At 37.4% G+C, this 12,971-nt stretch overlaps 1 protein-coding gene and 1 long non-coding RNA gene across 2 annotated transcripts; one reads left to right on the top strand and one right to left on the bottom strand.

Moving 5' to 3' along the window:
* The first annotated feature begins 223 nt into the window (after positions 1-223).
* LOC311091645 lies at positions 224-1,636 on the top strand. The gene is made up of 4 exons (XR_014608135.1): positions 224-894; positions 1,058-1,153; positions 1,252-1,346; positions 1,521-1,636. It is a non-coding gene; the product is annotated as an uncharacterized lncRNA (long non-coding RNA).
* A 2,226-nt stretch (positions 1,637-3,862) lies between these two features.
* On the bottom strand, positions 3,863-12,762 carry LOC311091177 (NXPE family member 3-like). The gene is made up of 8 exons (XM_084126982.1): positions 12,620-12,762; positions 11,982-12,052; positions 6,578-6,970; positions 6,062-6,477; positions 5,895-5,971; positions 5,504-5,707; positions 5,079-5,416; positions 3,863-4,199 (listed from the first exon to the last, which is right to left on the bottom strand). Exons 1-8 carry the CDS (start codon positions 12,681-12,683, stop codon positions 4,005-4,007), a joined length of 1,758 nt encoding a protein of 585 aa, XP_083983108.1. The 5' UTR covers positions 12,684-12,762; the 3' UTR covers positions 3,863-4,004.
* Positions 12,763-12,971: the final 209 nt, after the last annotated feature.

Here is a 12,971-nt window from a genome sequence, read left to right as displayed (position 1 = left end):
AATTACTATATATTATAATTATTTTGTTATTTATCTGTTATTAAAAATAAGAGCAATGTTGCAAATAACAAACAGTAACAAATACAATATTAGAAAGAAACAAACTGAATTAACAGTGCTTTATTTAATTTTACATCTATTTAACAGAAGTATTTAAGTAATAATTAATACAGAAATATAATAAACGTAAAAATAATCACTGCATAGTCTTTAGTGTATTCATTACAAATAAACTGATTATTAGTAAAGCTATTATTAAAGATGTTTGATAAAAAGTAATGACACGGACAGCAGGTTTTAGTAAGCCAAAGAAGTTGCTTTTCCAATTTGAGGATGATAAAACAAAAAAATGAGGTCTCTGACATGTACTAAACCATAACCTAAAAAAATGATTGTAGTTGAGAAACCTTATGTTAAAAATGTAGGTGTTATTATGGACTGTGATTTTAAATTGGATAAACAGATTAACTTGGTAGTTAAATCTAGTTTTTTTCCAATTGAGACAACTCACCAAGGTGAAATCTTTCTTGTCTTTTATAGACTTTCAAAGACTTCTTCACATTTTTATGTCATCGCGTCTGGATTATTGTAATGGCCTCTATATAGCATTAGCCAGAGCCATAGAGAGAAAGAGTTGCGACACTCTTTGATGTCGCCGCTATGGCTGTCACGTGGTTCATGTAAGCCCCAATAGTTCCAAAACATACGCTGGCTGTCATGTTCTTCTATGGGACAGACAGCAGCGATTGCATTTGTAGCCAGGTCAGTAGAGGGCGCTACTGAGGGTATCAGTAGAGGGTGTAATTTCCCTTTAAAATGTCACTTCCTTTTGGGTGGAATGGCTGCAGTGCTTGAATTGTTTGGCATGGTCGGTCGCTGGAAGAACAAGCTCTGGTAGGTTTATTTAAGAGATTATGGTCTTAAGAATAGTATTTTAATGCTCACTGGTGATGCTTTATGAGGGTTTTGACGTGTTGGCCAAGAGCCAGCGATTTTGAGTGTCAGTGTGGCTTTAATTGGGCCAGGGGTGTTTAATCCATTCATTGTGTCTATGAAGTTGTTTTGTTTAGGCATGTGGTTTAAATACCTTAATGGTGAGAAGGTTTGACTGGATGAGTTGTGGACACTGGGTTACCATTGCAGTACACTGCACGTGAGTGTTTGTCCTTTATCAAAATAGGTTGTTTTATTTTCCGAAATGAGATGTGAAAAACCTTTTTGTATGTATTAAAACAAATAAATACTTTTTAGAGAAGTTTCCTTAAAAGCCCTCACATTGGCTATGCTGAACGAGATGAGCAGTGGACATTAACGACAGTTGTACTTCCAGTGTCTTCTGAAATAAGGTATCTAATTATTCATGTAATTCTGGAATAGCTAGTATATTTTAACATTGATTGACATTGTAATTTTACTTTGTACGGGCTGTGGTTTTTAGTAGGAACTGATGTTATGTCTAGAGATAATACTTGTATGCTTTGATAAGAATGTGTTTTTGCTTTATTGTTTTTTCTTTATAGAATTCGATCCATCCAGTGCAAATGACCACTGTTTTTCCCTACCTTTATTTTTAAGTTTCTTAATAGGATTATGGTATTGTAATCGGTTTATTTTGTTTATTTGTTTGGTTGTTGGCCCAAAAATTAATCCATTGTATTTTCTTTATGGTTTATTTTGTGCGCTCCAAGCTAGGTCATATCTAACAGCTCCCAATAGAGTAACTAGTGGGGGAAGATACTCATTTTGATTTATACACCCGTGTGGTGTGGAAAGTTTGGTGTGTATTTGTATATGTAGTGTGCGGTGTAGAAAGTTTGTAATTTCTTTTGGGGTGTATTGTATTTATTCATTTGTTGTGTATATTTTCTTTTTTTGAAGTATTGTTACCCCACATAGTCTCTTCTATTGCCACCCTGTATCACTAAACGTGGCTAGCTTGTGAAAGAAATTGAATGAGACTAGAATCCATGTATTTAATAAAAGCGATGTATTCATTTTTATAGCAGTCTTGCCTTAAGTTTATTCATTTAATTGGATAGCCTCGCGGGAAATCCCTTTATTGACTTGGGGACTCCTACCCAAACAAAATTGGAGTGGCGTAGTCGAAATCAGTAACCAAACATCTCTATTGCCTCGTCACACATTATTGAACGGTAAATATAAAATAAAACACACACCCAAGTACTTTTTCAGCTGTTATTGCATTATTGCATTTTGTTAATGTCAGTTTTGCATTTGGAGGCAAGTTTTAGGCTTTATTTTTGGAGGGAAAAGCTTAGTGTTCATGTTCGCATGGGTAGCACTGGCTTTAGCGGCTCTAACTTAACTTTTCCATATCATTCATCTGATGATGGACGTCTCATGATATTTATTTTAGCACAACTGGGCTGTATTAGGCTATTGATTCCCGTGATTTTGCTTATAAATTTTGAGTCAGCCATTAGCCTACCTTCGTGATCACGCAAAGAGGTCTGCCGTGGCGGTCCGTTCAGAAATCGCTTAGAAGCTAGCTCACTTCTTCTGATGAAAGTGGCCACCCCCAGGACCACAACGTGAAACATGATCATGTTAAGACTAAGAATATTATTTTAAGATTAAGCCATACACATTATCAAAACTATAACAGATTAAAAACGAATTTAAGCATGGCTGATACAAATTAAGGTTTTCAAATAAAATATTTTTTATTAAACAATGACAGACAACAAAAATGTGTGAGTGTGTGTGTGAACAAGAAAAACAAAAAACAGGGGCAGGTGATCCATGAAATAGACAGGACATGGTGATGGCCATAACAATCCTAGAGGTCCAGCATTGTTCTCACAAGCCGCTTCACTCAAGACAATAAAACATAATGAAAAGTTAGTATATCCCAAAAAATTTAATTAAATAAAAGTTGCTATAAAGGTGGCAGCGATTCATTACCGAACTCTTACTGTCACAGCTGACGAAGTCGCGCTAGCTAACTAGCTAGCAGGCAGTGCTTGAAAATTGGTTGAATCAACCAACATAAAATATAAATAATTACGCTGTGCATGTACAAATGAAGACCAGTATAAGCATCGCAAAGGGCCTCTGATACAATATAGACAGTTGACAATTCAAAAGAGGTCGATATTTCAGCAACTTAACTCTGGAGCAACTCAACGCGCAGCAAAGTAAGTGAATGGGGTCCAACACCCAAATGACAGTGTTTGGAACTAATACGATCTTCAAATCCCCGAAGTAGGCGGTTAAAAGCGCCGCCATTTTTTACAACGGCGGTCTATGGGAGTGTCGCAACTCTTTCTCTCTATGGCTCTGGCATTAGCATTAGTCAGGCCTCTCTCTCCAGACTGCAGAGGGTCCAGAATGCAGCAGCTCGCCTGTTGACGGGTACACGAATGCGGGAACACATTACCCCTGTTCTCTCCTCTCTTCACTGGTTGCCTGTCCATTTTAGGATTAATTTCAAGATTTTGATGTTTGTTTTTAAATCTCTTAATGGTCTTGCACCTAAGTATCTGTCTGAACTGATCAAGCATGCTCCGTCAAGAGCGCTTAGGTCTGCTGACCATTTGCTTTTAGTTGTCCCATGGGTAAAGCTGAAGAGCAGGGGTGAAAGAGCATTTGCAGTAGCAGGACTGAAGCTTTGGAATAGTTTGCCCCTGTATATCAGACAGGCTCAAACACTTGCTGTTTTTAAATCTAGTCTTAAAACCTATTACTACAGTCTGGCATTTGACGCTATGTGAGAGTTGTTTTATTGCTTTTATTTCTGTGCTGTTGACTGTTTGTATCATTGATATAGGATATACGTGTACAGCACTTTGTTAAACACTTGCTGTTTTTAAAAAGTGCTTTATAAATAAACTTTGACTTTGAGAATTCAAGCGGTTTATAATTTGGACAATTTAATTACAACTCATGGAAGTCGAACAGTATTTTTCCGTTTTTTTAGACAGTTTTTAATCTTGTAATAACAGTTATTGAACACAAAATTGTCAAGATACTTTAATTTAAATTCAGTAAGGGCAAATAAAAGAGAGTAAAATGTCAATCTCATTTTTAATGATGATAGGGCCAGGATGAATGTTCTCTGTGCTGTGGTGACATGCGGTCATTTGCCACACATCTAGAATATAAACACCAACATCCTGAAAAGCCCAGTGCAGAATTTTGTCCAACTGTAGAGAATACCAGTCACTGCCAAAAATATCCTATTATAAAGACAGAGAAACACAAAATTATCCACAAACTTGTCATCACAGAGTGCTTTAATTATTTGAACACTTGTTACTCTATAGACATTTATCACAGTCCGCATATTGTCACATCCGTTTCCTATTAGTAGTGTAATTGATTTTCCACCTGCATTATTGCCAATGGATGGACGGTTGCTAATTTTGTCAAGATAATTAAAGTAGCAATTTGAAATTTAACGTCAATATTTCAAATGGTTTATTTAGCCTTAAACGATACCCTACCATGTGTACAATCTTCCATTAGAGATAAAATATTTAAGAGATATAAAGATATAAGTTATTGCTGGAGGAATAATAGAAATACAATACTATCCCATCATTGAAAACAAACCTTGAGAATAAGACTCGTTTAAGATAACAAAACCAGTTACTTTTGAATAATTCACTCTGGGCTGGAAATGTTCCTTTATTTGAACTTAAATTTGATCCAATACTTAATTATTGTATTAGAAAGTAGAGTGCAAGAAAGCAATGCAATTAATGTTTTATGTGATGTACAGTATAACATTGTCCTAATGGTCTTTAATGTGATATTTAAAATAAAAAAAGGTAATCAGGCTCTGAAGTATTGCACATAGACGTACAGTGGGTTTTTGTGCTTCCCTTTAAATCATGAAATATGTGCTGGAATAACATGAGACCATTTTTCTTTTCTTAATGATAGTAAACTGAAGTTGATTTGTTGATGAAATATCTGTGATTAACTGTACATAAATAAATCACAACAATCCTGTGCCACAGGTACTGCCATTGATCCAGGCTACAGCAGAAGTGATTTTACGCTACTATTTGAAGCGTCTGCTTTTGAAGTGTGATGAAGGCCTATAACGTTACCTTATAGCCAGTGTTGACAGTCTTGATTATAACAGTTGAATCAGGTGCCCGCTGTAACAATGCTAGAACAGCTTTGCGAATCCTCAACACTCTATGGGTGAAGAAATCCAGAGGGTACGTGGTGAAATGGGGTCCCAGATTGAACATAATGACTGTGTGGGGTCCTCCAGCCAGGTCATCGATCTCATTACTGATGTAGTGCAGATCAGCAAATGCTGTTTTCAGAGTGCGCAAAGGAACGCCGTGAGCCCTCCAGTGTAAGTCAATGTTGTTATCCACATCCACTGCTATGAGCGGCCCTGACTGATATTGGACATGCAGGTTCATCTGCTTCAGGGCTGAAAAACAGACCCACAATTAAAGACCAGGCATCTATGCACTGTATAAATAATTATAATTAACAAATAGGCAACTATTTATCTCACTTGGTATTGCTTTCACAAAGAACTCAAACCACTGTCTCATAGTAGAGTCTCCCATCATGTAGATGTGTTTGTCTTTCAGGCACTCTGTTGTCGTTTGGGTTGTAAAATGGCGGGTGCTACAGACGAATGACGTCCACACATCATTCAAGTAAAAGCCAGCTGGAACTGGAGTGTGTAAACCAGGGTGACATTTCTCTGTAACTTCTGCAGGACGAGTAAATGTAAGTTCTGTGTCATAGGTATAAGTTTTCAAAAATTTGCCTGAACTGGAGATTTTATTTGACTTGCATTGTCTAAATGTCAGAAAATGTATTATGTGCAACACAATTCCCAACATATCTGCCTCCTTGTACTGTATTATTCTGCTGGGTTAAACCATTGACCAACATACCAATAGTTTCATTTCCCTCTGAATGAAAAATGTTGATGATCCTTTTATCTCCATTGATACCTTTGTTAGTTTGCTTCCTGCCAAAGAGAACATGTTTGTCATTCTGTCTTCCATCAATGCATCAAATATATCAAACAAACAGTCAATCAAGTGTTCTTTAATCTCACATAAGCATTTTCTCCTTATTAGTCAGGCGGTTTCTATAACCACCCATAGAGTGGTACACAAGGGCACCGCATGGCAGCGATTTGGGTCTCTGACAGTGCCAAGTTTCTCCGGCACGGGAATCGCTGTATTCACAGCAGCAGTCTTCTGTTCCCATATGCTCTAGTCCATTGTTGTCCCACTTTACATTACACATCACATGTTCACTCAGCCTGGTCTTATTTGGTCCTGGTCCCTCATAATATCCATTAAAGAAAACTCTGTCAGAGTCAGCCTCTCTGTGATGTTTCAGGACCTGCACAGCTTCACTGGAGTGAATTAGACGCACAGCCACCTGTGCCTTGCCGACCCACGGCAAGAGGAAACGTACAGAGTAGGAGCCATTGAGCAGGTCCACCACCTCCCCAAAAACACTGGCCTGTGACAGAAGTACATTCTCAGTACAACTCTCTCTGACCCAGGGAGATAAATAAATCAGGCAAGTAGTTTTAGTAAATCTAATGTGTACAGTAACTGACCTTAGTTTTAGACCAGAATAGCTTGGCTTGAAAAAAGTCGCCTCCATAACACTTGGATTTGTTGTCAAAATCCTTTGCGTGCACCATAACATAAAGCTCCTCACCAATTTGATAGCTCTCTTTCAGGTTCTGAATGATGAATTTGGTGTGGCCTGGACTAGTACTCATGGACACATTTGTGATTGCTCTGTCAGGCCCGGCCCAGTATACATCTTCCTGTAACCTGGAGTAGTCATCTACATTGATTCCTTTTTCAGAGTAAAATGAGCTTGACTCTTCTGAACTAAGTACTGAAGGAGAAGTGGAGTTTGTATATATTCCTGCAAAGTGCAGAGACAAAAAGCTGGGTGGAGGGTGTTTCTTCCTTTCATTACCTGTATAAGACCATATAACCTACAAATACAAAGATAGTTATTAATCAAAAGTTTTGTCTATGTAGGAATCATGCTTGTAGATTATTAAATTATAAATGTCTAGGGATATGTATATATCCTGGTTCCCTGAGAAGGAAATGAGACAATGCGTCATAACGTTGACGCTATGGGAACGCCATCAGGTGCTACCTATGTCTGAAATATGCATGGAACACGGCAATTGATTGCCAGACAGCACACTTTCAGCACATTGATATCTTCAGTGCTGTATACATGAATTATGCTTTCATAACATAATCTTAGAATATTTATTTTCTATTTGAATTTTTATCATCTAAAAATAGACATTTCAAGCTTTCGAAATATGTATTTCTCATGTCTGCGAGTAAAGTTCACGCTGAGTTTTGGTTTATTTTTTGACGCACTCAAGTTCACAGATGGCAGAAAGCGCATCCTGTTTGTTTAGTTTAATTTACAAAAGCACAACGTTTAGTTATTGTGAGTGCACACAAATCCTAAAATAATCAGTTTCGAATGATGTATTAGGCTACTGATGTAAGACCAAAAATGACAGGAGTGGTTAAATGCCAGTGATCATGCCGGCGCCTCCATGTCATGCAATGCTTCCACACTCCGCACAAACACGATATGTGCCTAATAATAGCGTACATTTATATAGGTTAACGTTAGAGTGAGCAGTCATGTTAAGTTTCTACTTACATGGTTCAAATGATAAGCCATATTTGAGGTCGATGGATTTTCGCAAACGTTTGGATTTTCTGCCTGACATCCCAGCTCCCAACCTTCTAACAACGTTTTAACAACATGGCCAAAAGGTTGCTATAACTACATTGTGTGGTGAAGGTTGTTAGAGCGCTGTCACAATATTGACATTAAACCACCGTTCAGGGCCATTGCTTAAGGTTATGCCTAGGGTGTCTGGACAATCACTGGACTACATATGTACTCGTCACTCACTGCCCTGAAGCGCGAAAATCAGCCTTTTAAAGGGGTCATATAATGGTACATGCACTTTTACAAGCTGATTGTACTGAAATGTGTGTTGGCAGTGCCTGTACACAGCCATCATAAAATGATAAAAATCCATCCAGTGTTTTTTTTTTTATCTTATATGTTTTCCCCCATCTCAAATCAAGCCGTTCGACCGTATGACGTCACACGGTCGGACGCCCCTCCCACGATTGTTGATTGACAGCAGCGTTTCAACACAGACCCGCCCTCGCTCGTGAGCGAGCTGCAATAAGGAACACAGCAGTCATTTTGATGTTCCTAAATCTGAACCGCTGAAGACGCAGTGGCTGAGTTTTGTTTTCGAAGGGAATATTCCCCACGATCAACGTCAATGCTTTCATGTTTGCGCGAATCATTTCACACACCAGACTGCTTTACAAACGAGGGTCAGTAAAGCTGGTTTTGCTAAGAAGCTCCTGAAAAAAGGATCGGAACCAACTATTTGTGTTCCTGCTGCACCTCCAGAATAACTGAAGTGAGTGTAACGTTTTATTAACCTTTATATTAATCTTTATATTAATCTTTGCAAATCGCTAGCACGCTTCACGATGAATGCGGCTGTTTACACTCAGGGTACATTAACGGCATGTTTTCTATGTACGACGTTCTCAATATAATTCATAATCCCACATTTATAATGAACAACGCGTTATGGTTATTGTGTTATTATTACAAACGGTGTACGCACAGAACAGAGGGGCGGGGTGAGAAAAGCTCATTATCATTTAAAGACACATGCACTTAAACGGCGTGCTGAAAACAGAGCTGTTTTTGACCAGGTAAAATGAGTGTTTTCTTACAATACTAATGAGAATTTTAAATTAAAGTATATTACAAACTTTTAATTTAGACCCTAAAGCATCATATTAGCTTGTACAAAATGGCATTATATGACCCCTTTAAATTTCAACCGCCCGTTCTTATTCTTCATCGAGCAAGGATACGCAAGTATTGCGTTAAATTTACCCCAGCTAAATAAGATACGTAATTATTCAAACACAACCTACAACTTCATTTTCTAATGTAGCCTCGCTCGCACTGATTAGTTTTTCATTTGATTTGTCTGCTATTTAGTGTCATTCGTTTCTTTGCTCCTCTGGATTTGTTGATGTTTCCTGGACTGATTCCGGTTAATCAGTCTGATTTCCGGTTTTTGTTCATTAAATGTTCTGATCTTTGCTTTTTATGTTTTATTTATTATACTTAAAAGAAATTTGTATATTCTTTTTTTTTTTTTTTTTTTTTTTTACAAATGTATGACTTTTGGAAGTGGAATTTGATTACCATATGCAGTTTAAGTTGAATTAACGTAACCTTCTGTCATTTTTACTCTTCAAAGTGTACACTTGCAGGTGTTGATTATAATTAGGCTAATTTACTGATAGCCCCATTAAATAATAAGGATAAACAATATTTTAAAAGTATATAATTATCTAACATTTGACTAATTATTAACCTCAAAACATAAAATGCTAAATGGGAGATATCTATAGGCCTATCTTGCATACATTTTTTTTTAAAAAATTGTCAGAACGTTGTCTCTCAGTTGCTGAATGTCGCGCAACAACATTGCTACAGGCTATAGGCTATAGGCCTATAAAGTGTGCAATACAACACATGTAAAGAGTTTATGCTGTATGTTAAACCTGTTTGCACATTTATGTTATGTGAATAACGTTGTAAGTTTAAAAGTTATGAATGTTATATGCATTTCGTGATGGATGCTGATGTCACGTGCGCGCCAGCTCATTGAAGAGATAGATGTGAGCCACATGTGTGGCTATCGTTAATCTGATCCATCGTCGTCAATATTTTTCTAAATAGATGTCTGAACTGTTTTATTGCTTAGTTTGGATTGTCTCGATGCTCTGTGATCGTGTTGGATTCGTGCATTGAGGGAGAACCGCGCTGGTTTCTGTTTCTGTCTCAGGTTTACTACTGCAGTTCCTTGGAGGCTGGAGGCTAGGACAGGTCGGACCCCATCTGGGTCCAAGCCAGGACAGCGGAATTGTTAGAACATAACCTGAGACTCAGGAGATGGGTGAAAAGACACTTCAAAGAGGCCATTCACATCTCACAGTAGCACACCACTGCATAAGGATGGACTCCCAGTATGGAACTGGAACTAAATTTGCAACACAATTGTTATAGATTAGATTCCATCCATCTCCTAGACATGAACACGGAACACACACCTCCATCATTACACCCTCACAGCATCATCACCTGGAATAGATCAAATCTATCCAGGCTGAACACTACACATCATAAGAAGATAAAGATGACATAGAGTCCAAAAGTGTCACTTCACTAAAGATCTATTGTCCATTGTCACACTAACAGATCCAGATCAGATAGCTTCACACACATAGGATGGTAAAGCTGATCCCATGATGACAGTCTAACACAGACACACATAGCAAACACTATTCACAACACTCATGGGAAAGCACTGAAATATACATGGATATGGAATATAATATGAATGGCTACAGTCACAAATCGATGATGCAAATTATAAAGCAGAGACAGGCCTGCTATTAAATTTCAAAATGTTTAAACTTTCTGATTGTTATTAGGGTGGTTGGAAAATCAGAGGGCCCCTGATTTCTCAATATAGTGTGAGCGCTTCAATCAATTACAAAATTTACAATGTAACCCCATCGACTGTGACTTAGCCAGCACAAAATACACAAACACACACACACACACACACACACACAAAAACCGTTGCAAGGAATGAACAATCTCCATTCTTGTATGACTAAGCATCTTCCAAGTCACTTCTTAGATCAACATAGGTGGCTTGCATTGGAAGATTCCTGTGATTATTATATATATGATTATTATATATATATATGCATTTCTTCATAATTGTGATTGAATATTATTATTATAGATATTACGTGATTTATTGATGCATACCATCTATTTGATTGTTTAGATTACACTGACCTCTTGCTGCATTTCCTTTCTGTAATTCAAACCAATAATATTTAAATTCCACTACCATTTAACTACATCACAGTGGTAGTGAAGAATTGGATGTTTAAAATGGGACCACCCTACCTGACCTTGAGAGACACTTGAGACCAGATGTACCAATCGCACTTGCTGACATGAACCCAATTTATTGTTTTTTGTCTTGTTGCATTATGTGTTGCTATGCATTTCCTTACGGCTTTAAGTTCATAAGAACTCAATCGTGAAGTGGACATTTAAGATGCTTTTCAGGTGTCTCACACAAAGCAGTGTGGAACCAAGGAGAACCCCTTCATTCATTGAGGCCTGTCCAGACAACCGCACCGCTGGAGGTGACAGGATTTGTCAAAAAGGGACAGATTATCGTCATGGGGAAGGTGCCACAGAAGCTGAAGTTTCTCCATGAAGGATTGACACGTCAACTGAATAAGTCACAAAGGTCCAGATTGACTATGAACTTTGCTCACATTCTACGCTGGACCATAGGAAGAAAACCTGAACGCATTCATCCACCTGCTGAACTCAAGCTACATACACCTCGTGAGACCAGGTGTTCTGCAGGTGAACACAGCCCTCTGAAGGTTTCTACAGCTGCCAACATCCGAAAGACAATTTTTGAGTTTCATCTCAAAGACTACAACAAACGTCTAACTCCACAGGGACTCATTTGAATTTGACCCACGTCAAAGTGGGAAACTGGAAGAGCTGGTTGAGGAACGACCACTCCCCGAGAAGACAAAGGATCTTTCTGGAAATTAACATTTGAACTCACTCTTGTGAAGTTAGCATCATCATTTGAGACGCAAAGTCCCATTACAGAATTGCTAATGGTTTTAATGGTTAACGGCTGATGGTTTGTAATGGTTTTGTAGTGGAAACCATTAGCATTTCTGTATTTTTTTGTTTGTTTTTTCAGCAGGAAAGCAATGCGACTGGGAAAAAATTATAACCATAAACTTGTAGCATATATATTAATTAGTTTGATTAAAAGATGCAGTTGTGCTAAATGAACTTACCAGACAACTCATGATCACCAGTAGACACAACCCCATAAAAAACCTCCATACATGTGATCTTTCCCTGTGAACTGTAAAAGCATTGTGTCGTCACAGTCCTTTACTTTTTATGAACAAATTGCGTTTTCCATGTTCGGTTAGCCTATACAATATAGCTACACATTTGTAACTTAACACGACCCATTCAATGTTTATGATTAATATTTATTATTAAATAACATTAATAATAATAAGACTGAACTAATTTATTTTAAGTAAACCAACAATGTAAAATTGCAAGATATATGCCATGTGGCACTGATACAATTTTAACAATCAACAACCACAAATATTTTTGCCCCAAACAAATAATATTTTACTTATGGATAAACCTATAAAACATTTTTGTTTACAGTGGTTGCTGGCTAGGCTATAGCAAATCACAACAGGTTCACTGATAATACAGCAATCCAAACAGTGTCTATGGGGATTTGACCTTTATTTCTTGTTTTGTTTATTTTGTTTTTAATAATTGTTTGCTGATCACCAACCAAATTCATTATTAAGGCATAAGTTAAATTTATACATTATTATATACTATTTTTATATTATGTCCATGAAGAAAAACAAATGCCAAGAAGTATTCAGAAATAACTTACAGTGTTGTTCCCGAGTTTCAAGCTCCATTTTATTTTTTGAAGGCATTATTTTGAAGATATGCATTTGTAAAAGTAATAGTCCAAAGGCGATTTCCTCGAATGGTTAGTGTGTGTTGACTAGAGGGCATGCGTGGTTAGTGTGTGTGTTGACTAGAGGGCATGCGCGTGACGTCACCGACGGTTACACCCATACCCTTACAAAAATTATTATTATTATTTTATTTATTTTTTGGCAAAAAACTCTTACAGGAATCAAAAAGATACAGAACAGGGGACAGAATGTCTGCAGGATTCCTGTATGGTCCCTACACAGTCCTTCAGGATTCCTGCAGGATTTTTTTGTAAGGGAATT

This window comes from Abramis brama (assembly GCF_963993115.1).
Source record: "Abramis brama genome assembly, chromosome: 10".
Lineage (NCBI taxonomy): Eukaryota > Metazoa > Chordata > Actinopteri > Cypriniformes > Leuciscidae > Abramis > Abramis brama.
The sequence above is the reverse complement of the archived record's forward strand: the minus strand, read 5'-3'. Positions and strand labels throughout refer to the sequence as shown.